The 25,071-nt window shown below is 61.2% G+C and overlaps 1 protein-coding gene across 1 annotated transcript in view; it reads left to right on the plus strand.

Moving 5' to 3' along the window:
• FIBCD1 (fibrinogen C domain containing 1) overlaps positions 1-23,188 on the plus strand; it is a 31,338-nt gene extending 8,150 nt beyond the window's left edge. The window contains exons 2-7 of the mRNA XM_045771283.2: positions 990-1,469; positions 5,457-5,616; positions 5,993-6,129; positions 17,737-17,833; positions 22,243-22,422; positions 22,929-23,188. Of these exons, the coding sequence (XP_045627239.1) occupies positions 990-1,469; positions 5,457-5,616; positions 5,993-6,129; positions 17,737-17,833; positions 22,243-22,422; positions 22,929-23,188 (1,314 nt within the window). The remainder of the gene's footprint in view (positions 1-989; positions 1,470-5,456; positions 5,617-5,992; positions 6,130-17,736; positions 17,834-22,242; positions 22,423-22,928) is intronic.
• Positions 23,189-25,071: the final 1,883 nt, after the last annotated feature.

Raw genomic sequence — 25,071 nt, forward strand, 5'->3', positions numbered from 1 at the left:
CCCCCCCCCGTGGGATCCTGAACTGTTTTTACCTCCCCAGACTTTTCTTGCCTGGGGGGGGGGGACACTGCTGCCCGGTGGCCCCAGCCCTCACCTCCTTCAAGGGAGGAAGGTCCCTTTCTCCAGGGTGCCCAGTGGGGCTCTGCCCGTTAGCCTGTTCTGCGGAGAGGGGAGGAAAGAGGAGAGGAGGTGCTCGGTGGCCCCCCTGCGCCCCGGGGACTCATGCGTGGCAGCCTCGCGGGCCTGCCCAGGCTTCAGGACTTGGGCTGTGGGGGCTCCAGGTAGAGAGGGACCCTTAGTGACGGGCGCTCATTCCTCTGTGACAGTGTGACAATTCTTAGCATGGTTGCTGTCACCGTTACAGCTCTCTCTTCCTGAGTCTGCACGGCAGGCACCCTCGTGCGGGGCAGGGCGCGTCATTATTGCCTCCATTTTACAGGTGAGGACTCCAAGGCTCGGCGAGGTGAGGTCCCTCACCCACGGTCTCCCTCCCACCCCTAGAAATGGCAGTGTGGGAGCCTTCACCTGCAGCCCTGACCCACCCAGGAGGGCTGCATGGAGGAGGTGTGCCTGCCCTCTGCAGGCCACAAGGAACAGGGAGGGGGCAGCGAAGGGAGGGGAGGGCGCCTCTCTCTCCCAAGGTCTCCCCACCTTTCTGCTTCAGTTTCTCCTTTCATCCTCTCCGTCTCTGGCTGCCTGCATCTCTCACTCACTCGGTCTTGCTGTATCATTGGTCCTGAGCTCTGTCTCCCCTCTGGGCTTCTGTCTCTCATCTCTGTCTCTCTGTATGACTCCCTTGCCCCTGTCCCCAAGAAAGGGGCCCTCTGAGTCTTGCCCAGACCTCGCAAAGGCCAGAGGCCCCGTCCTGAGGCTGCCTGGCCCCCCTCCCTGGGCAGGGCTGGAAGCCCAGCTCCTCCCCTGACACCGCCCCTTCTCTCTCCTGTCTGTCTGTCCCTCTGTGTGTCTGTGTGCGCGGGGCCGGCCCGCAGTGGCCCAGCTGCGGCTACGTGCTGTGCACGGTGCTGCTCTCCCTGGCGGTGCTGCTGGCCGTGGCTGTCACCGGCGCCGTGCTCTTCCTGAACCACGCCCACGTGCCCGGCACAGCGCCCCCGCCCGTCGTCAGCACCGGGCCGGCAGGGGCCAACAGCGCCCTGGTCACCGTGGAGAGGGCCGACAGCTCGCGCCTCAGCATCCTCATTGACCCGCGCTGCCCCGACCTCGCTGACGGCTTCGCCCGCCTGGAGGGCGCCCAGGCCTCCGTGCTGCAGGCGCTGGCCGAGCACCGGGCCAAGCCGAGGCTGGCAGGCGAGCAGGAGCGGGAGCTGCTGGATACGCTGGCCGACCAGCTGCCCCGGCTGCTGGCCCGGGCCTCGGAGCTGCAGGCGGAGTGCGCCGGGCTGCGGAAGGGCCTCGGCGCGCTGGGCCAAGGGCTCAGCGCCCTGCAGAGCGAGCAGGGCCGCCTCATCCAGGTAAGGGGCTGGGTCTGCATCTGGGGTCTTGGTGGGGGGGGCGGTGGCTGCCGACGTGTCCGGCCCTGTGCTAGCCGCCTGAGGTCCACGGCTTCCCTTAATCCCCAAGGGCCCCAGGACCAGGGGATGTCGCTGTTGCCATCCGCCGTCGAGCCAGTGAGCCTCAGAGAAGTGAGTCTCTCATCCAAGGTGACAGAGCTAGTGGCAGCATTTCCTACTCACTGTCCTGGGGACCCTGGGGACCCTGGGTATTTGTGGAGCACCCCGTGGCATCCCATCGTCAGGTCGAGTCCAGGGCTCAAGGGGCTTCCCAGGTGTGTCAGTACAGGTGAGGCAAGACCTGACCTCCATCGGTAGTGACTTGAGGTTCAAGGTCATGTGGTGGGTCAGTGGTGGGCCCTCTCCCCAGCTGTGCCACATGGCCAGAGAGAGCTGTACGCCCTCCCCAGCTCTCTCTCCCTGTTCTCTGCCATTCGATGCTCCCAGCTTTCTGGGGAAGGAGGGACCAGCTGAGAGAGCCCAATCAGACCCTTAGCCTCTCCTCACCACTTCTGCCCCATCTCCCCCGGTCCCCTCCCTTCCCCTGAGCCAAGGCAGGTCCTAGCAAGCACCTGGTAGATCTGGGGCAAGAGTTTCCAACGTTGACCACTGCTGGAGCACCCGTGAGAACTCCTCCCAGCCCCCCACCCCCACCCGATTCCCACCCCACATCGGATCAGGGATTTAGGGTCATCTTGTTGGTTTTCCACCATTTTCCAGAAGAAAAAACTGAGGCCCAGAAAGGGACAATGATTTGTCCAGGGTACAGTGGCCTCTGGCATCTGGCCTCCTAGTGCCCTGCCCACCCTCTGGCTTTGTACCCCAACACCCTTATGACTCAGGTCCTTAGGGACTAGGAGGTGAGCCCCACCCTGCCATTGGTCCCAGCCCCTTCCGGACACCGGGGATGACCAGGCACTCGGTCACCCAGCAGCTCATGAGCAATGGGTCTTTTCCCTCCTCTGAAGGCTGCAGCTGGAGAAATTATAGCCCTCGTCATCCTGTCTGGGTGACTGATGGGAAGGCGCTTCCCCCTCCCAGGGTGGGGTGTTCAGCTGCCCCCTCCATCAGCAGGGCTTCGAGAGACCTCCAGATTTTCTGGGTGACGTGTGCCCCCCACCTTGCTCTCCACGTGGTTCAGCCGGTGGTTAGCCAGGCCGTCAGGGCAGGGGTGGGGAATCGCGGGGAGAGGCCTCAGGGTCTCCCACCCACCCACCTACGCAGAGACCTAGAGCTGTTCCTACAAGACTAATAGCTTTTGGGGGGGCCCGGTAGTGCCTTGGCTCACCTGATATATTTACTTCTCAAAAGAATGTTAAATTTGCCTCGTTTCCCGCAGACTCAGGGTGATTTTAGAGACCATGTGTCTTGCAGAGCTATGGCGCTGTGTCTCCTGGCTCCTCCAAGCTTCCCAGACCCCCAGGCGATCAGCCCAGACCTGGGTTTCCCAAAGCACTGCCCACAGGCACCCTCTGTCAGAAGGGCCAGAGCTGCTTTTGCTCAAAGGCACCTCTCTGAACCTCATCGCACACCCCCCGGTCCCCGGGGGTAAACAGGCCTCAGGGCGGCTCTCGGGGGCGGAAACGTCTACGGCCCGCTGGCCCGGGAGCCGCAGAGCTGAGCGGTTCTGCCTTCGGGGTTCGGGACGGCGGTGCCGGGATCTAGACCAGGCTCCCGCAAGCAGCAGCAGCTGTGGGACTTGGGCACGTCAGTTGCCCTCCTTGGGCTGAGTGTCCTCACCTAAAAACGGGGGATAGCGGGATAGCGCAGGGCATACCCACGAGGGTGTGGGAGCTCCCTCTGACACTCGGGAGGGGAGCATTTCTCTTATTATTATGGAAATAAAATCATCTGTACACTAACGTTTCGGCCAGTGGGGAGCCACCCCCGAAAATCTCTTTTGCGGGAGTAATGATAGCAAACACTGGGGCGCTTTGTAACATAGCGGTCCCGGGAGGTGGAGCTCATTGCCCCATTCTACAGAGGGGCAGACGGAGGCTCACAGTGGCAGAGTGCCCCCTGGAAGCTTCGAATCACGACTAAGCAGGGCCAGAAGCAACTTTGACTTCACTGCCTCTAGAAGCTGCCAGGTCCTCTTTAACGCATCTGTGCAGCTCAGCGAGCAGGGACTGACTCTCCCTATTAATTCGGAGCATGTTTATATGTACATTTTCAACTTTAATCATTTGCCGGTTTAAACTGAGGTCTTCCCTGCCCGCCAGCAAGAGCGGGCTGTGCCTGAGTTTCTCGAGTGTGTCTGCTCGTCGCAGAAGGATGGGCAGTACCCTGGAGACTTAGCCAACGAGCCTGGTGATCTCTGCCGCCCGCCCCCCACCCCCGCAGGTGGCCCCCTGCCCCTTGCCCCCCTACCCCCCGCCGTGGGGGGGCTGCCTGTGTGCCTGATCCACGGGGCTCCCCCGACACGGTCTGTCTCCAGGACCCTACTGTGAAAGCCCAGGGAGGGATCGGCTGCCTTGCCCCAGGGTCCTCCCTGCCCACCTCGGTGCCCTTCCCCCTCGGGCCTCAGCCCTCCCTGCAGAGGAGAAGCTGACAGGGAAACTGAAAGCTCTTGCGGGCCCTTGCTTCTGGACAAGCCGAGAACCGTATTTTGTAAACTGCCGGCACTGTATATTTCTATTTTCCTTCCTCCAACAAGCTATTATGCGCCAAGTGACAGGTTCAGTGTGTGAAGACCCAGCAGGTTCCACGTGCATTTTCTGGCTGGCTGGCTGTAGTCCGCCCGCGACCCTGCCTCCCCTCCTCGTGGTCCTGCAGCCTCCTAGAGCCCAGGGTGGGGGAGGTGACAGACCCCAGACCCTTCAGGCAGCAGGCACAGCCCAGAGGGCCCCGAGGGGAGGGGGAGAGGGGGTCAGTGTGGCACTGGCCCAGCTACAAACCTCCAGACCCAGATCTTGAGAAGGATGGCCGAGTGGCGGAAATGACACAGAACGCGAGCTGAGCCCTTGGGCCCCAAACACCTGCTCTCGTGAACCACACACCCACCCCAGAAAGACAGGTGCCCTTACTCTGGTTCACAAAGGTGGTTCAGTGCCTGTTCCAGGGTCACTTGCCCAGTGAATGGAGGAGGGGCTGAGTCAAAACCCAGAATCGACACCAGAGCCTGGGTCCAGACCAATGCCCCCCGCTTGCCCTGCCCCCACCCTGCACAATGATGCAGCCTTGGTTCCTTTCCTGCCAGTCAACCCCAGGGAAGCGGCTCCAGGTTGTTCTGGATCAGGGACCTCTCCTTCTGGGCCTCAGTTTCCCCATTTGTACCAAGGAGGCAGCAAGCCAAGCCCTCCCTCCTGGCAATGCCGTGGAGGTGAGGTGAGGTGGTGGACATCGGAGCCATGGCTCATGAATGTAGAGTTTGGAGGGGGGCTGGGTGGGGTGGGAGGAGTATCCCAGGGCCCCCCGTTTGCATGCAGAACCGTCACCCCTGCCTTCGAGGCCTTGCTGGGCATCAGGAGAGACTCCTTTGGGTGAGGGTGTTTTGTAATCTGCAAGATACCTTACGAATTCGAGTAATGAGGTGGGCCAAGTCCTGTGTGCCCTGCTGGGGTCCTACCCTGTGCTGGGTCCCTCCCACATGTTGTCACTGGTCCCCATGGCAATTGCGGCAGGGAGGCCCTGGCAGCCCGGCTTCCAGGCTTGGTTACGTCACTTACCCCCTGACGTGTACCTGGTAAGTGGGTGAGTTGTCCCCTCACCTGGGCTGAGGCACAGAGATGGATGAGGACGGGGCCTGGGGTGAAGCAGGGCACAGGTCTCTGCTGAAGCCTCTGTCCGCCCTCCCACCCAAGCCCCCATCCTCTGAATCCACAGACACCTTAGCTCCTTGGATCAGGGCCCGAGCAGGGCAGGAGGGGAGGGCCCGTGCTGGCGGGTGCTGGCAGGTGCTGGCTGGCCGGAGCCCCTGCCCCTTCCACTCACCCCTGTGCCCCGCAGCTTCTCTCCGAGAGTCAAGGCCACATGGCTCACCTGGTGAACTCGGTCGGTGACGTATTAGATGCCCTGCAGAGGGACCGGGGCGTTGGCCGGCCCCACGTCAAAGCCGATCTGCGGAGGGCACCTGCCAGGGGATTGCGGCCCCGGGGCTGCACCAACGGTGAGTGGGGTGGGGGGATGCCTTTCTTGGGTGACCTGGGTGCCCAGCTGTGTACCCCCATCGCCCTTCGCCCACCCCTCTGATGAGGACACACTGCTGCTGTTTGCTGAGGACTTCCTGCTGCCGGGAGGCACTGAGCACCCTCCCCGCACCCTTCTGTCGAGCCGTCTCCTGGCCCGTTGTGCCCATTTTCCAGATGAGGAAAGCAAGGCTCAGAGAGGGTGCTCACTCACCCAGGGTCTGCCCCCAAGGCTGGTGCCCTGGAGCCCATGTGACACTGCAGGGTGGCCAGACGAGCCAGGGAGACCCAGGGACAGAGGGGGATGGGTGGGGACACAGGAGCCAGGTGCAGCCCTGACAGCATGCCCTGACTCAGGCGCTCCGCCACGAGACTGTCTGGATGTGCTCCTGAGCGGACAGCAGGAAGATGGCATTTACTCGGTCTTCCCCACACACTACCCCGCCGGCTTCCAAGTCTACTGCGACATGCGCACAGACGGCGGCGGCTGGACGGTGAGTCTCCGGGGCGGCGCGGCCAGCTTCCTCGGGGCCCCGCAGACGCCCAGGCAGGCCGGGCTGACCCAGGAGGCAGCGCACGTGAGGGCGGTGCCAGCCTCTCACCCAGCCTTCTGCCCCTGGCCAGGCCTGCCTCTGGCCCCCGCACTCCTGCCCCTCATCTCACCCAAGAACTCCTCATCCCCAGAAATCGGCCCAGGGCAAGCCGAGGCCGTGGGCTGACCCTCCGGCCCCCGTGGGAGCAGATGTTAGACCCCGTCTCCTGCCCGTAGAGCCACCTCCTGCCCGAGCCTTGAGCCTCTGGGAACACAGTGGCTCCCCGGGAGCACTGGGCAAGTTGGGGTGGGTTGTGGCATGGAACACTGCACCAGGAACCTCTTGCTGTTGTGAGCTCAAGGGCCAGTGTGTGTAGACGCTGCTTTCAAGGTCTCCAATATATGGCATGTGTGCAAGAGATCATAGGCGGAAAGGGGGGGAGACGGCACCTGCAGGGAGCAGAGACCCAGTGGCTTCCCAGCAAGGAGCTGCAGTGACGTTCTGCCTGGGTGGGAAGTAGGGGCTGACGAAATGTCCCCAAGGCTATTGGAGGGCGGGGTGGGGTGGCCACAGGTGGCCCTGAAATCTCCCTGGAGCCAGGAGAAGGGGGTGGGGCGGTGGGGAGAGGCGCCTGGCTTGATTCCCCGGCGAGTCTCCAGATCCAGCAGCAGAGAGGCCCCTTCTAGAGCGGGGTGTGTCCGCCTGCCACAGGCTCTGGGGCAACTTCTGGACTCTGCCTTTGTGCGGGCGCCGGGGCCACAGGCAGAACGGAAATGCACGGGCCTGGTGGCATCTCAGTGACACATGTGGACCCTGAAATGTGAGTTTCATAAAATGCTCGTGCGTTCTTCAAATATTCAAAAGATATTTTAAAATATTTTTCTTTAGCTTTTTAAAAACCATTTAAAAATGGTCCAACCATTCTTGGCTCGCAAGCCATTTAAAAAGAGGCAGCAGGCAAGAGTCGTCCTGTGGGCTGTGGTTTGCTGACCCCCATTCTAGAGCTGGGGTAGGAAGTGAGCTTGGTGTCCCTCCCCCCTCAAGTCAGTGGCCTTCCAACCCTCTCCTGAAGCTCAGCCTTGGGGGCTGGGCTTCAACGGGGCTGTAACTGGCCATTGGGTGACTTCATGTAAATTAAAAATGCATGTCCTTCCCTTTGGTCCCCTGGGGCACTGGGCTTGGCAAGGAGAATAGATGTGAGCCAGGTGCCCTAGAGCAGTGAACAACCTATACCACTGTCCTTGGACATCTGCCTGCTACCCTGAAAGCTGCTCAGCCTCCCCAGGTTGGCCGTGGTTGGGATGCCCAGTGATAATGGAAAGCAGGGCTTGTAAAACGGACTCTTTAAGTGTTCCTTAGTTTCACATTTAATTTCAAAAATGGCAATTTTGAGCACCTACTGTGTGCTGGGGAGGCACAGAGACTGGGAAGTCCCTGTCGCAGTCCTCCCAGAGAACTTGGAGTCTGGGAGGATTTGGGGTGGAGGAAGCCATGGTAAGCGGAGGTAGGGGAGGCTCTGTACGAGCTTCCTGGAGAAGGGGGGCTTTTCAGATAAGTGGGTGAGAGCAGTAAGTGGGAAGGAAAGAGCAGGTGTTCGAGAAAGAGGGAGCAACCCTAACAAGGGCCTGGGATGCAGAAGCACTCGGCCTCTTCAGGGAACAGAATCAACTGGGGTGGGTGGCGTGTGAAGAGCTGAGACTAGCGTCGGTATCCCAGGCTGCGGAGCTGGGGCAGGCACTGGGGAGCTACTGATGATGCTGGAGAGAGGCGGAGGGCGTAAGAAGTGTGCTTCCGGAGCTGTCACCTGACCGTGCGTCCTGGAGCAGAGCAGGGAGAGAGTAGAGGAGGAGGCCGTTCGCTCACGCGCTCACGCCGCAGACAGGCCTGAGATCGAGCCTTTTCCAGAGCGGCAGGGAGCTTGGGCTCCAGCATCTGCAGACGGACGTGGGGGTGGCTCCCAGTCCTGCTGTGATTTTGAGGAAATGACTGAAGTTCTCTGAGTCTCAGTTTCCTCAGCTGTAAAATGGGGTTACCCACTTGCCTCATTGAGAGATCTTAACTGCAAGCCGCAGAAAATTGCCGATTGAAGCAGAAAAGGAAAAGTCCGGAGGGAGACAGGGAGGCTGGAGAAACCAGCTCAGGGCCATGCCGCCAGGAAAGGAGCCCCCCAGTCCTGGCCAGGGGTGAGGACATGGCGGGAACTCCAGTGCCCCAGGGCTGCTGGCGCGGAACCCTCTGGGCACAGCTACACCTGGGCACGGACACCCCCAAGATGGGTGTGGGCCTGGGGTGCAGTCTGCCATTTCCTTGAAAGAGATCCATTGTGTCCCTGCCTCTTTGCTTCCCCAGCCGTTGAGCCAGTGGCTCTTCTGATCGGTGGGGCCTGGGCCACAGGCCTACGACCGTCCCCAGATCTCAGAAAATGAGGAAGGACAGCCAGGCTGACCAAGGCTTCCGCCGAACGCTCGTGGGGCATTCAGCACAGGCCCGGCAGTGGCCCGATCACTATTTAGGACAATGGGCCACACCCTATGCAAGGCCCTGGCCACCCAGCATGACCAGGATGTGTGTGACCCCGCCTCTTACTGAACTCATTGCCAAGAGGGCGTCCGCCGTCATCCAGGGGACAGTTATGGGGGCCTGAAGCAGGCTATGGGATCAGCTGTTTTCCAGGGGTGCCCGGGCAGGCCCCCAGGTCTCTGCCCTTGACACTTGGGGCATGAGGAGAGGCTGGCATTTCTCCTCCATGTCTCACCAAGGAGCGTGGTGCGATTTTGGTGTGTTGACGGCCAGGCTGGGGGAGAGGGAGGCGTCTCCCGGGGAAGGCATGGTGGGACATGGAGGTGTGGGCAGCCCGCATCGGCTTTGAAAGCGGTGGCATTCCTCGAGCAGGGGGCGAGACTTCCTCGAGCAGGGGGCGAGACGGGGAGGCTCGAGTGAGGCAGGTAGGGTGGGGGGAGGAAGGCGAGTGCATTCAGAGGGCAGAGCCGACGTGAAAGCAGCTGAGAATCCCCCAAAGACCCAGGGACAGACAGACCCGCAAACTCTTCAAGCTCCAGAGGAGAGCATTAAATGTACCGGATCCGCGTCTTGGGGCTAAAAGCTCTTTTGTTTTCCTAACTCAGAACATCTGAGTTATGGCATTTGCCTCTGGAAACCCCTCGGCAGGCAGAACCGCGCCAACGTAGCAGCCAAAGCCCAGAAATCAGAGTTAAGGGTTAGGACAGGCTTCATGAAAGACCAAGGCACCAGCCCGGGCTCTGCGTCTCCCACGCCGGGGAACTTGGAGCCCATCTCCCGGGAAGTCCATCAGGATTCGGGCCGGGAGGCGGGTAATAACCCAGGGCCAGGGCTTCAGGGGCCATTACAGGGGAGTCGATGAGGCACGCCAGCAGCCCCCCCATACCTCCCAGCCCTCCTGCTCAGATACCTGGATCAGGGGCCGTGGAAGGAAGGCCGCTCTTGGCTGAGAAGTGCTTGCGAGGCCGATAAACGTTAATATCCATTTGGTCTTCCGTCAAAAGCAATCTTTGCCCAGATACCTCTGGGCATCTGTCAGGATCACCTCCCTGCCACACGGAATCTCTCGGAAACTCAATTGTTGTTTGGGAAGGAGCCCGCTGCCGCCTCTCTGAACCCTGGTACCATCCATCCTCATTAGGCTCCGTGTCTGAGCTGCCAGGCCTCGAGTGCCGACACCGGGTGGCTCTCCCTGGTGGACAGGGCATCTGGGGCCGGACGCCGCAGCCCGAGCCTGCTTCCTGGCGAGACCAGACCGGCCAAGGACGGGGCTCAGCGGCCCTGGCCACCTGGAGGGAGCTCGGCAGCTTCTATACCGGTGCCCCGCCCGGCATGCCTCCCACCCCTGGAGCCCCGCAGAGCCCCCTCAGAGAAGGAAGAGACGTGTCCAAGCAGCCCGCCTGGGGCAGCGCGCAGACCTCCTGAGGCCCAGCCTCACCCGTGTCTGTGGAGCTGGCCGTCACACCGTGGCCCTTAATTATCCAACGCCTGAGCTCCAACCCAGGCCAGGGGACCCACCCGCAAGCGGCTGGCCTGGTGGGGAGCTGGCAAATTAGTTGACTTGTGTGAAGACTGTAGGGCTGGGGAGGTAGGGGAGCCCAGAGGAGAGCCCCTAACCCACCCTGGGGTAGCCAATGGAAGCTTCTGGACAGGGAAGTCCAAGCGCTGGGGGACGAGGTGAGAACAGCATTCCAGGCATGCAGAGGTCCGCAGGGACGTGGCAGCGCTTGGCCTGGGACCGCGTGGACTCTGCTCTGCTGGTGCAGGGAGCGTGAGGGGCCGGGACGAGAGGAGGGAGGCCGCCAGGGGCTGGGTCGGGTGCGGTTGTGCGGGCACATTAGAAGGCAGGCTTTGTTCCTGAGGGCCAATCGGGCTCCTGCCGCCCTCAGGATTTCCCCAGGTGAGGAGTGACCCAGAGACTTGGAGCCAAGGGCATGGCGGTTGTGGGAGAGTAGCTCGGGGAGTGTGAATTCTGTGGGCCCTGAATTGTGGCTGTGGAGAGTAGGGACTGCTGGGAGGGAGAGAGGCCACATGTGGCTCCTTGGGGCGGGGAGGCCACAGAGGCAGGTGTGGCATGGGGCCACTGGCCTTGACGGAACCCAAGCCTTCTCTCCACACTCCCCAAAGCCCACAGCGACCCAGGCCACACAGGGTCATGCTGATTGTCAAGGCCACTCCTAACCTTGACACGGGCACTCAGCCCCCACCCCTGCCCCAGAAAAGGAGGAGGGAAGGCAGGAAGGAAGGACCGTGTCCTGCTGACCTGTGATTCTGGGTGAGGGGCCTGACTTGGCTGCCATGTCTTTGGGAGGCCTCTCTGACCACTAGGGCCCAGCCGTCATGCTCCGTCCTTGTTACAGGTGTGACCAAGCAGTTACCTGTCCACCTGCTGTCGCTTGTCACATGAGCGGCCACTGGCCCTTTTGGCAATGACACGTCACCTCACTGAGCCTCACTTTTTCATCTGCTCGGTGAGGCTGACAGAGAACCGTTCATGTGGGGAGAGAGTCAGAATCCTTCGCAAGCTCTTCCCCAGTGAGGGGGGCGCAGGGGGAGCAGCGGTCCACGCGGAGCCTTGGGGAGTCCCTGCGAACAGAGGCACCTGGCTCGTTCCTGTTGGATCTTGCAGCCAAGCATTGCGTTTAAAGGGAAGACTCCTCAAAACAGAGGCCAGGTTTCCTCATTTGGAAGGCGATGCGTGGGAGCGAGCGGGCTGTTTCCGGCTCACCTCCCCGCCGGCCGTGTGAGACTGGGAGGTCACATCCCCTCTTGCGGGGCCTCCTTCCTCATCCAGTCACTAGTGTGGCCCTTGTATCTTGGGTTGGCCACCTTGCAGGGCCTGGGAAATGGGGTGGCCATGCCCAGGGCCTGGCGTGGGTTTTGGGTGGTCAGAAGGAAGGGCCGGCTGGGCATCAGCTGACGGACCCGCACCCCACAACTTGCCTGCCTCTCTGCCCCGAGGCACAGCCTTGCCCCCACCGACATCTGCCCATGGCCTTGCTGCCACCAGGCCTCTTGGCCCACCGCTTCCCTCGCCTTTGCATGATTACCGCCAGGGTCACCGAAATCAGGTCCAACTCGACTTCTCCTGCCGCAGGAACCGTGATAGGATCGATCCTGCTCTGCGGCCCCACTGGGATTCACCGCACAGCTGCCTGCTCCCCGCGCCACGAGCCGAGAGGCCCAAACCCCGTTCCGCGCTCTGCCAGGCGCTCTACTGTCGTGCAAGGTCAGCGGCTCAGACATGCTGCTAATTGGCTTCGCTGTGAGAGAAACTGTCCCCTCCCCACCTGAGCTCCCCAGGCAGGGAGGAAAACCCTTCCCTCACTTGCAAAACATCAAAGGAGCCACCACGAAGCAGAGCCCAGCCTGGCGGTGGGATCAGGCTCGGGGAGAGATGAAAAGCTTCCTGGGCCGCCCCAGCCAGGAAGGCTGGACAGCAGGGCTGTGGGACCCTCCTCCCTGCGTGGGCTGAGGCTTCAGCCCGTCCTTGTCGCACAGGCTGTGGTGGCAGGGGGACCTGCCGTGACGTCGGTGGGCCACGGTGTCCCCGAGCCTCAGCCCGGCTCGACACCGGCTCCCCACTGCCCTGGGGAGTCCTTAGGGGCCGCGCACCCTAATACATGAGCGAGGTGACCCGCCCCGCGTCCCCTCCGCCGACCCACTCGGGGAAAGCTTGCCTCCGTGCAGAGCAGTTTGGATTTTGTAAACTTTTAACGTAAAACGGGGTAGTACACGTGGACGCTCAGCCCAGTAGCTCAGCGTTTGATAAATGGCAGCTCCGGCAGCTTTGCCAGGAGCCGGCAGGCGCTGACTGCCAAGCCTGGGAAGCGCGGCGGGGCGCCAAGCCCGGGGGTACCATTTTCAGTCAAAAACAAGGAGGAGGCCCGCTTCCTTCTGGGCTTGGCAGCTGGGTCTAAAGGAGAGGGAGGGGACGTTGGTTAGACCTACTGTGTGCGCCCCGTTTACGCTTTTCCTTCATTGCGCATTTCCCCTGCGGCCCTGCAGGGGTAGCGAAGGGATCGCTGCTGGTGCCTCTTTACAGAGAGGGAAACTGAGGCTTGGAAAGTGTCCGTGGCTTGTCTGAGGTCACATGGCCTGTGAGAGGCAGAGCTGCGATTCGAACGCTGGGGCATTCTGTCGCTGTGCTCTTGCCAGCGAGCCCGGGGAGCGTCCCGGGGCACGGCCCAGAGCTGGCCAGGAAGGAGGCTACTGCCTCCCGGGAAAGCAGGCAGAGCTTCCCCACGGCCGCCTTTGGAGGGCTACGTCCCACGTCCAAGTTCTTCGTTTCTTAGAAACAAGAATCGGCCTCGGCCGCAGCACCCCCCACCCCACTCCCAGAATTGCCTGTCCAGGAGGTCTGAGGGGCTGGTGGACCCCGAAACTGCACAACCAACAGGATCCTGCCTGCAAATGATAAACGATTTCTGCGGCAGCTTCCTCAGAGTCTAGGGTAAGTGCAAGATGCTGCCTCCTGGGACCCTTCTAAAGTGGCAGAGACACCCCTCCCCATCTCACAGGGTTTGGACCCACCCAGCCCCCATCTCTTGGCTTCTCTGACCACCTGCCAAGACCCTGCTAAATATGCGGTTCAGCTGAGCGTCTCCTCTTCCGGGCAGCCCTCCTGGAGCCCACCCCAGCAGCTGGCTCAACATCCTCTGAGCTCCCAGCAAATGTACCAACAATTGTCAGCATCACGGACGACCGTGTATCAGCCAGCGTCTGGAACCGTTACCATGTGGGTGGGAGCTGCTACGACCCCCGTTTTACAGATGAAGAAACAGGCATAGGGACAGAAGGAGCTGCCCAGCCCCGCGACTGCTGGCTTACGCGTCCGCCTCTCCTGAGGCTATGAGCCTTCTGAGGGCTCGAGTCACCCCGTGAGCCCAGGCACGGCACTCAGGCGTCTGGAGCTACAAGCTTTTCATTTCGCAAAAGTAAGAAGCCCAGACTTAGGTGTCCACCCTGCCATTCGGCTGGAGTCCCAGTGGCACTTGGTGTCCTGGATGCCAGCCGAGGGGCTGGTCCAGCTCAGCCGTGCTGAGGGCCGGGGAGCAACGCACGCCCCCTCAGCCTTGGGGTGCCCCGTCTGCAGAGGTCGCCCCTCCTCGCCACCTTGGCCTGCTTATCTGCCAATGGGAGCACAAAGCCCTCCCTCCCTGGGAGTCGGTGCTGCGGAGACCACAGAACCCAGGACACCCAGGACAAGACCCGGGCTCTTAGCACCATGGCAGACAAGGAGCCAGGCAGACAGGGCCCATCCAAGGAAGGCGTCCCGGCAGAGATGGGACCTCGTGGAGCACAAGACAGGCCCCTGGAGCCAAGCTGAAAAACAGGACCATAGGCCACTCTGCTGCCCCCCTGCCCCCCTCCCGCTTGCCACCGCCCCGAACGCAGCCGCTCCTTCCCTTGGAACCGCCCGACACCATCTGCAGGACCATGTGGGCCCGGCCTTGCCTTGGCAGAGCCCCCAAGCGTACTTGGAAGACAGGCCGGGCGGCAGGCACTGGCTTTTGAGAATCTGCATCAAGAAAACATGCTCTGTCTTCCTACGTGCCACCTGCTTGAGAGGCCGGGCGGCGGCTCGCGTTCTGCACGGGTCACTTTGCAGCTGGGACCCGAGGGAGACGCCCCAGGAGCCGGACCCATGAAGATTTCAGCCTCAAAAGGAATTCTTTTGTTTCTCTACTTTTTTCTGCCCTTTTTTTTTGGCCTAAGTGGGGATTCATGTTCTGTTGGGACAAATGGCCAGGAAGTGGATACATCCATCCTTTGCTCACTCCCTTTTCGTGTCTTCCCGTCTGGCTGATCCTTGCTCTGTAATTGAAGGCCTTCTGCTTGGTGACATCCGTCCAGCCAGCGTCCCTAAAGTCCAGCTGCAGCTCAGCCTGGACCTCAGAGTCAGAGGAAGCAAACTCCTGGGAACGTTGGAGACCCGGCAGCCAGTCTGTGGCCTCGAGGGCACTTGGAACTTGCTGGCCACGTTGAGCAGCGATCGGCGTGAGGGCGAGGCTAGGGTATTGAGTCTGAGGTCTTGGCCGGGGCCGGGCTCACTCGGTCACTCAGCCCGGGGATCAGGACAGCCCATGGCAAAGGCCAGCAACATCCAGAGCAGGGGCCTCGAACTGCAGCTCTTATCTCTTGGCCGGTGGCGAAATCAGTGTAATGACTTGTGATCCACGTTGCTTTCTAAATCGAGCAGAGTGGAATGGAGTAGAACAGGATAGAAAGTATTCGAGCACATCTGTCTTCATAAGGGCAGGTATCGTTCTAGGAAGTTTTGGGTTTCCGATACGAACACCCGTGAGCGTGTGTGTTTTGATGTCACCTGCCTTTCCTGGGGTCATGGTCATCAAGTCCAAACGCCACTTCTGCAAAGTGTTGTCATGGAGGTGTCTGGGCCGTTCACGGCGTGGCTCACAGTTCATGAGCCCCAGGGGAGAGCACTCACGTAGCACACGGTCGCCGTGGCTTCTAGGCCGGTGCACATTGAAACCGTCTCATCGGGAGGGTCTGCCACACGGGGGTGCTTGAGGCGTACTTTCCCGGAGGGGAGAGAAAGGCAGGGAGGCCCCGGCGGCCCCCGAGCCCATGGATCGTGCACCCAGGCCGAGCCCCAGCCAGGCTCCTGACTGTTATGGGCAGGGGGAGAGAGGGGCTGAGAACAGGGTTTGGAGGTCAGCTGTCGGCATAAGAGGCCTGGCAGGGGGACAGGGAGGCACCCGGGTCTGGTCAGTGGCAAATGAGAGTGACATGGGGGTTAGAACATTGGCCTGTGGGTGTCCAGCCTGGCCTTTGGCTGAGGGCGTGAGAGGTCAGACGGCCCACTCCATGCTCACGGCCCCCTGACTTCTGGCCAGTGTCTGAGCTTCTGTCCACTGTAAGGACGAGGGGGACAGAGAAGAGGGTTAGGGTAAGGATTCGGTGAATAAGGTGCTCAGGGAGGGACTCAGCCCCAGTATCTGCCGTGGCCAGCTGTCAACACCAGCCCACCTTGGGCACTCTGCCCGTCCGCCTCCATTTCCAGGGCTTATGCCCTGCCCGCGCCCAGAAGCCCAGCACCGCAACCCCCATTCTACTTCATAACAATGGTGACAGGCAGAGTTAACAATGGTGGTGATAATAGGACCAGAGCTCTGCCCTTTGCCCATCCCTGCAGTCCTGGGAGGCCGGCCTGGCTTGTCAGTGGGTGAGGATACACGAGGCCCAGAGGGGAGGGATGATGTCCCCTGGCCACACGGCCGCACCTGTCGCAGGGACCTTGTCCTTCCTCTAGGCCCTACCCGGACTGCCTTCCAGAAGCTAGCTATGCTGGGCATACCCACTCTCCCCACGTCTTAGATCAGTCCTGTTCCATCTGGGTGAGGGTCCCCTGTGTCCCTCTGCCCTAAGGGAGATGCTCTGTGGAACATCTGAATGGATGAAGGTGGAGTGGGGTGGGCTGCCGGACGTCTCCGGGCCTGAGTCTGGAAGGAACATCAGGGTGTTCCTGGGGGAGGGGCAGAGGGGGAGGGGCAGAGGGGAGACCCAAGGCCAGGCCTGGGCTCAGTGCTGTCGTTCTCCTGCAGCGGGCATGCATTGAGCACCAGCTGTATGCTAGTCCCTGAGCATATTGTCAGTGGACCGCCAGGGCCCATGGGGGAGGTGCTGCTGGGACCCCCAGGTATAGACGAGGAAGCTGAGGCTCAGAGAAGCAGAGTAATGGCTGGCCTCTAAGCGGCAGGGCCCTGGTCCTAACCGTCACCCCCCACCTGGCCCCTGACTCTCTCCCCCTCCGGCAGAAACAGGCTCCCGCTGCCCGCTGCCTTCTCGAGACTTCTCGGGGGAGCATCTGAGCTTCTGCCAGGATTAAGCCTTTCAAAGGGCACGTGCTCAGGGTCCCAATCCGGCCGTCAATACCGCGGCCCACCACCTCTCAGATCTCTCCGAGCCTGATCGAATTTCCTTCCCCAGCCAGTCCCTTCTGAGCACTGGCACCTGTCAGGGCCCGGCCAGCTTTGCCATAGTGGGGCAAGAAGAAGGAAGTGTCATCCCCCTGCCAGTCCCTGACGTCAGAGCTGCCCAAAGGCTGTGAGTGACAGGTCCCCGGGGACAGATGCAGAGCGGGAGGCCAAGCTCACCGCAGACGATGCACCGGGCGGTTCCGGGCGACTGAAATCAGGCTGCTTAGTAATGAAACCAGCGGCTCTCGCGGGCACCGCAGCAAATCTCTACCGCCCCACACGCGGGTACAGATGGAGGCGGGCGGGGGGGTGCTGCCTCGGCAAGTGAGCAAGGAAAAGGCTTGTTACGCAGAAAGAGTTGGCGGGGGGGGGGGAGGGGAGCCAGGAACAGGGTTGTCATCGGATCCTGTGAATACTCGCGGCAGCTCTGGCCTGGACCCGTGCGGTACTTCGAAGCAATTTAACGGATGGGATTCCTGACTCCCAACTCAAGAATGTTATTAAAACGAGTTACAGGGGCCGCTCAGCTGCTTGTTGGTACCCAGGTCACACCCCTGTGGGCTGTGGACTCCTCCCCACTCCCCGGGAAGTGGCTGGGGCTCTGGTTCCCCAAGCCCCCACTGATCCCCGCCGGGGCCTCTTATGCTGGGGGAGGGCGCGCGTGACTCAGAATGGTTTTGAGAGACGGAGGCTGTGCCTGGGCGCGTGTGTGCTCTGGGTTCTTCAAAACTCCAGAATGGATTTGTGCTCAGTTTTGTTTTGACCTGGGAAGAGACATGAGGACCCTTGCCCACCCCTCTTATTGGACCCGTGGGGAAACTGAGGCCCAAGCCAGGATGGGACCAGTCCAGGGTCCCACAGCAAGGCAGCAGAAGCGGGCCTGGAAGCCACGTTTTCTCCAGCCCCATCCACCGAGATTCCTTCCTGGGGGGCCATTTGGGGGGCCTGGGGGCATTCGGTCAATCCCACCTGGGGCTACCATGAGGCCCCTGAGTCCCTGCTCTGCTCCAGGCCCCTGCCCGCCCCGGGGACCGAGTGGGGCAGGGAACACACGTCAGGGCTGGGGGTCCTGGGGTGGTTGGTGCCACCTCTCTGTCCTTTGCAGGTGTTTCAGCGCCGGGAGGACGGCTCCGTGAACTTCTTCCGAGGCTGGGACGCCTACCGGGACGGCTTCGGCAAGCTCACGGGGGAGCACTGGCTAGGTGAGAGCCGTGACCCCTGCCCGGCACGGCTGCTCTGTCTCCATGCACCCCAGCCCCAGGGAGCACGCCCTCCCCGCCTGGGTAGTCAGGGCCCCCGGGTCTCACGCCCCTGAGCCAGCTCACAGGGGCGCACGGGAAGGTGATCGGTGCATTCAGCGGGAATGAGGTCAAGGAGCCGGAAGCCAAAGGACATGCGGGCAGTGCGAGGGGGTCCCTTGGAGGTGTGTGCTTTTCCCCATTGGGACGCCCTGGGACCTGGTCGCCGTCCTGGATCCAGTGAGTTAGGGGGCAGGGACAGGGCTCAGTTTCAAGTACAGGGAGGGTCACGACACCCCCAAAATACCCTGCATTCAGGGGTCAGCCGATGCCCGGGACCCCCAAAATACCCTGCATTCAGGGGTCAGCCGATGCCCAGTGTGCGCTTGGGGCACCAAGGGCGTAACTCCCGAAAGAGAGGCCGGGGTTCCTGAGGCCCTGTGACACGTTGCACGTTTCTCACAGCTGTTGCACACGGGCTCCGAAGCCTGTGTTCACATTGCCCTTATTTACTTACTATTTATCTTGAAATCCACTCGGGGTTTTACAATTTGAGTATCTTGCCTGAGTTCGTTCTGAAGCATGCGTCCATAAAAACCGCAGGTCTGAGGTCCTACATGTATGTGGGAGGTAGCTGGGACTTGAGGTGAGCTTGGGGTTTTTTTACATGTATATATGATTCACCGTTTTAAAGTCCACCATTCGGGGTTTTTTTTAGTATATTCACAGAGTTATGTAACCCTCGCCCCTACCTAATTCCAGAATGTCTTCTCTACCCCCAAACAGAAGCCCTGTGCCCCCATTAGCAGTCACCCCCATTTACATTTTTAACACATATTAAAATGGGGGTGCCTGGCTGGCTCAGTCGGAGGAGCTCTTGATCCCGGGGCCGTGAGTTCGAGGCCCACGTTGAGTGTGCCTTAAATAAACACACCTTATAAAATAAAATAAAACACACAGCGTTGGACTGACCCACCATGTTGGAATGGCCTTACGCACCCCACAATACCCGGGCCCCACTTTGGCTTCCCCGGGCCTGGGTATCTGGGAACGCCCCCCCAGCAGGGCTGGGGCAGGAGGGAAAGGAGGTGAGAACAAAGGTGTGAGGCTTGTGGCTGGTGGGGAGCGCCATCCGAGGGCCGGGCTCTAAGTAGGGGTCAGGAAGGTCCCAGGCCTGTAGGAGTATCAGGGGAACGTCTGGGGGAAAGACGGGGTCAGTTGCAGAGGTGGGACGGGGTCGGTGCCCCCTCGCCCCTGGCACAGAGGCACCTGGGTGGTGATCTGCAGTGTCATTTGCCTAATGTCTGTCTCCCCGACCCTGGGACCCACGAGGGCAGAACCCTCTCTGTCCTGGCCTCCACTGTGTCCCTGTTACGGGGCGGGTACCGGCCGCAGAACTTTATTACCCCAAGTCTCTACTTAGCTCGCACCTCCCGGCCCACTTTATAGACTTCAGCCCTGACACCTCACGCCCACCCGCAGAGGGTGGGTGGCCCTGACATTGTCCTTCCCTTTTATGGGTGGGGAAACTGAGGCCCAGAATGAGTGGTGTGTGTGTGTGTGTGTGTGTGTGTGTGTGTGTGTGTGTGTTGGGGTGGAGGAAGCCTGGGCAGGATTCCCAAGCTTTACATTATACACTGAACTGTGTGAGTGAGAGCAGGGGAGGGGCCGGGGGAGAGGAGCTTCTAGGTGGGAATACCCTTCCCCCGCCCCCCACCTGGGTGGGTGCGTCAAGATAGGGAGAGGGTGGCCAGGTGGGGGCCCTGTTTCCGCATCACCGCCCGCCCCCTTGGAGCGGTGTTGGTGACTCCGCCACTCACCGCATCTTAATTGAAATCTATCAGCAGCCACGGAAGGTGCTGGAAAGTGCGGGAGGAAGCATTTAAGCGGGGCCTTGATTAGCTCCTAGCAGACCGGGAGCGCTGAGGAGAATGTCAACTCAGCCCTCAACTCCCCTGGCCATTCCCTCCCTCTGCTTTTCCACACTCCCCTGCCACCTTCTCATCCAGTGTTTTGTCTTTTCCTATTGAGTTATGGGAGCTCTTTATATATTAAGGTTATTGATTCTTTGTCAGGTACACATGATATATATTTACTCCCGGTCGTTTGTCCTTCAGCCTTTTTTTTTTTTTTTTGTAAAATTATTGCTTATTTCCTAGACATTTAAAACTTTTATGTAGCCAATTCTTGCCATGCTTTTCCTTCATATCCTCTGGGCTTTAGGCCCTCCTTTTCCCTTCTGGTTTTACAAAAATGTCTCCTTTTTTAAAAATGTTTTTTGAGTGTTTGTATTAGATACAGATCTTGAATCCATCTGGGAGTTTGTCAGGGTGATGGTATGAGGTTTGGGGGCCTAATATTTTTCCTCTCCATTTTAACCCACCAGCTCCCTCTTTCTCCAACTCTGATGGTGATGGGGTCCAATCTCAGCCCACCATCCAGGGGCCCAGCGAAATGGGGGTTGGAAAGATGCAGAAAGTGAGGAGAGAGGGAGAGCGAGGGAGAGAGGTGGCCTTCACAGCAAGAAGGGTGAAGAGGAGGACCCCCAGCGCCCCCACCCTGCCCCTCCTCCAGGGCACCGTGCCAGGGGCCCCTCGTGGGCACGGGGATGGCTTCGCCCAGAGGAGTGGCGTGCTAATGGTGGGCCCTGGGGCACCAGCAGCCACTCAGTGGGGGAAAGGAATCTGGAATCTTCCAGCATCCCTGCTGGGCTGGTGTCCCTCTTGCCCTATCCCTGAATCAGGTTGTTTGTCCTGGACAAGAACTGGGTAAGAGCAAGGAGTCCGGGCAGGTCTGCCTGGGTTCAAATCCCAGCTCGGCCACTCCCCAGCTGCGTGGCCTGGGCCGGTCCCTTCACCCCCCTGTGCCGCACCCTCACCCATTGAGCAGCGATAACAGGGCCCCTGCCTCGTTGATCATGACAGCCGCAGCGAACACCTGGATAATGTGTGCAGCAGGCCGGGCCCTGTTCTAAGAGCTGTACAGGGATTCTTTAATTAAATTGGATTCATTCTAATTCTCCTGGATTCATTAAGCCACAAGAAGTGCTCGGAACAGTGCCTGGCATTTGCGAGGGCCGTCCAGCTGGTGGGCAGTTGTCATCGTGTCCACCGCCTGCCCTTTACAGCGTGCGAAGCCCTCGTGGCCCCTCACCTCGGCCCCGGGAGGCCTGCGACGCAGGTGCACAAGCTGGGGTGCGAGCTGGGGCCCCCAGAGGGGGAGTGGCTTGCTCTGTAACTCCAGCCCAGGGAGGAGCAGAGAGAGGCAGGGGGACGAGACCCTTCTCTCAAAGCCCGGTCCCGGGCAGGTCCTGGGAGAGTAGGACGGGGGTGGGGGGGTGGGGGAGCTTTAGGGAGATGCTGGGCGAGGTCTGCCGCGGGCACTGCTGTTACTCCGCTCTCGGCAGAGTCTCCCCAGCGCTGCATGTGGACCATGGGCCCGAGGCTTCCCTCTGGCCTGGGCACAGAAGGGGCCGCACGGTCTTCCCGCCCCTTAGCTTGTACTATGCCCTGACCCTCCTGCGGGGGGGTCTGGAGCTCAGGAGGGAGAGGCTGATGAAATGTCACTCGATGCTGATAACTTGTAATTTTAATTAAACGCCCTCTTAATCAAGAGGTAATCAAACTGGCAGGGAAGCACCTTGAAAGCGAGTGTGTTTGAGAGGGAGGGAGGGCGAGGGACGATGGGGCGCGGGGGCCAGGCCCCGGAGGCAGCAGGAGACTCAGACCCCGCCTTCCACTGCTCAGCCACTAAGCCGGAATTTATTGAGTGCCTATTGTATACGGAGTCACACTCAGATGCTGGGGTTCAGTTGAGTTGCTCTCAGTGAGTTTCCACGCTAGGGGGCAGACAGAAAACAGGGAGCAGGGACACAGAATGAGAAACACCGAGAGGGGGAGCCCCCAGGTGGACAGACGTCCTCAACCCAGACGGGAGGCCAGGCAGCCTTCCTGAGGGGAGACCTGAAGACGAACAGAACCTAACCTGGTGGAGTAGGGAAAAGTGTCCCAGGCAGAGGGAACAGCAATGCGTGAAGACTCAGAGGCTAGACCCCTTCCAGCTGGAGCCCAGAGTGGGAGAGAGGATAAGGGGGGCTGTCACCCCTCACCCAGATTTTCCAGGTTCCTTCTGACTCCTGCAGTCTTTCTACTAACCTTCCGCTCCAACATTTAGAAAGCATAACCTGACTTAAAGCAAACAGAGAAAACCAAACACGAGAAACCGTCAGCCCTGTTTCCTGCCAGGGCCGACGGCGCAAACCTTCCTGTCACCAACCATGTGAGCTTGGCTCTCGGGTCTCCTTGGTCCCCTCTTGTGGGGGGTCACCTTGTAAGCCCCCCACCCGACTTCGGCCGTTCTCTCCCCCACTCCAGGGCTCAGGAGGATCCACGCCCTGACCACGCAGGCCACCTACGAGCTCCACGTGGATCTGGAGGACTTTGACAACAGCACAGCCTATGCCCGCTACGGGAGCTTCGGTGTGGGCTTGTTCTCCGTGGACCCCGAGGAAGACGGCTACCCACTCACCGTGGCCGACTACTCGGGCACGGCAGGTAGGACCTGGGGCCGCAGCAGGGAAAAGGAAGGGCGAGGTGGGGGTGGGCACCCACCAGTGTCCCCACCCAGGAGGACAGAGGAACTCCAGGTCTGGTGCTCCCGGCCTCCACCTTCGAGTCCCACCTGGTCCTCATCCCAGCAGCATGAAACAGCAGGACCCGAATCGCTCACCCATTCTGCAGATGAGCAAAGTGAGCCCCGAGCCAGGAATCAGGACAGCTGGGGCTTGGGTTCTGCTGGACCCCTAAAGTGTGGTGGCCACACCCCTCTAGGCTGGGTTTCTCTTAGGTGGAGGCAGGATCAGGAAAGGGAGTGTATGAAAGAGGTGGGAGGAGGGACAGAGACCGCCAGGACCCAGGGACAGCCGGGGACCACAAGGTGGCCCCATGGGGGCATGTGAGCCACGCAGACACCGTGCGTGGATATGTGGGGGGCGTTGTGTCCGTGTGTGCACGCACGTCCGGGGAGTCCCCGGGATACACACTGTGCGCGCGCCTTGCAGGGGACTCCCTCCTGAAGCACAGCGGCATGAGGTTCACCACCAAGGACCGCGACGGCGACCACTCGGAGAACAACTGCGCCGCCTTCTACCGCGGAGCCTGGTGGTACCGCAACTGCCACACGTCCAACCTCAACGGGCAGTACCTGCGCGGCGCGCACGCGTCCTACGCCGACGGCATCGAATGGTCCTCCTGGACGGGCTGGCAGTACTCGCTCAAGTTCTCGGAGATGAAGATCCGGCCGGTCCGTGAGGACCGCTAGACGGGCGCGCAGTCCGCGCTGTCCGCGCCCCGCCCCCCGCCCCGCCCCCCCACATGCCCCCTCCCCGGCCCCGACCCCACCCTGCATCTCCTCCGACGCCCACTTGCCCGCCCACCGGTGACCTGCTCTCGCGTTGGGGGGGGGCACCTCCGTGCTGTCCCCACCCCCTACTTTACCTGTGCTGACGTGGGGCAGGGCGCACTGGACAACCCCACATTCTCCCTGCCCAGACTTTGGCTCCTGGGCTACGCGTCTTGACTTCCCTTGGCCAGCAGTCCGCCAAGCACCCCGGCGCCCCTCTACTTTGCCAGTCCAAACACCTGGTGCTTGGGGGGCACAGAGTAGGGGGAGGTGGCACCCCTGCAGCCCTTTGAGCAGACAGAGGGGCTGTTTGGATCTTTCTGAGTCCGGTCTGAGGCTAGCCTCCTCCGGCCCTCCTGGCCCCCCTCCTTCGCTTCCATGGTGCCTGGGGATCCTACCTCTGCCCTAAGGACGGTGGGGAGCGGTGGTATGGAGGGCTGCCTGCAGCCAGGGCTGAACCACCATATCCCACCATTCCCGAACCTAGGCTGGGGCGCAGCTGTCTGTGGGGTCTCAGCCCAAGGTGGCCAGGGCCAGGTCCCTGGAGCTCCCCCCCACCCCCATGCAACCCCTGTAGCTACCACCCCACCCCCGTCCACCCCTGTGTTCCTGCAGGCCTGGAAGGTCCTCAGTCCCTTTGGCTGCTGTGCCCAGCCTCCTGCCTTCCTGGGGCAGCTGGAGCCCCACCCCACCCTGTCCTCTTGCCTTGGGGAGGCTGGGGCACATCCTGCTCCCTCCGGGCCTGGCCAGTGAGGACCTCTTTATTTTTGGGGCTGCCATGGGCTTGAACCACAATCCCCAATTCCCAGGGACTCCAGGGTCTCAGGGCCTCCTGGCATCAGGCCTGCAGGGTGGAGGCTGGACGGGGAGGGGGTCCAGTGGCTGTTTCCCCGTTAGCTCCGAGATGTGGTCTCAGGGGGGAGGCCGCCCCCTGCTGGTGATCATGGGTGCTGCCACCTCGGGTTGGGGGGGAAGGGCGGGACGCACTGGGCAAATAGGGGAACTGCGGCACCACCAGACGCTCGAAACAATCTGTCATTGAATCCTCCCAATGCTCAGTGTCCTATCATTCTACCCCCAACAAGAACTGCAGGTTCCCAAGGTCAGCGCCCCAGAAGAGCCCCCCTACCCCCCTGATGGATAGCGCTGCGACCCTGATGCCCTTGCCCTCAGCCCCAAGCACGGGGCTGTTTTTCTAAGTTCCTCCCTGTGGGGATTTGATGGGGGCCTCTGAGAGGTTCTCAGAGGCCAGCTTGGGGGTGGGGCGCACCAGTGGCCCCCTCAGGCAGGAGGGAGGGGGTGTTTCCTTGTAGGACGCCCGAAGGTAGGTGAACACAGGCAAAGAGGGGAGCGTGGGGTTCAGCTCTCTGTTCCTCTCCCACCAAAGTTGTGCTGCACGAATCGTGCAGCAGAGTTGGCTGGGGGCAGCAGGAAGGGCTCCTAGTGTGGCCGACTGTCGGTGCAAGCTGGCTGGTCCCCGCCATAGTACCACCCGGTCATGGCATTCAGCCAAGTTTCGCTAGACATCCACTGTGGGCTGAGGGCTGCCCGGGTGCCGGGCAGCACCGAGTCCCTGCCCTATCGGCACTGGACTTGAAGCAGACATGGCCAAGAGACGGGCAGTGCGGCCCGGTGTGACCCGATGCTGGGGGGCAGCCCAGCTGCAGGGGGGCTGGGGCAGTGTGAGGATGCTGTTGGGGGGGCTCCATATGACTTGAAGGGAAGGCCCCCTGCCAGCCCCCTTCTCCGTCCTCTAGAAGGGGAGCCAGCCCATCCGAGCTGCTGAGACCCCAGCCACAGTG

The sequence above is a fragment of the Ursus americanus genome, chromosome 18, assembly GCF_024610735.1.
Source record: "Ursus americanus isolate L20-20 chromosome 18, mUrsAme1.1.p, whole genome shotgun sequence".
Lineage (NCBI taxonomy): Eukaryota > Metazoa > Chordata > Mammalia > Carnivora > Ursidae > Ursus > Ursus americanus.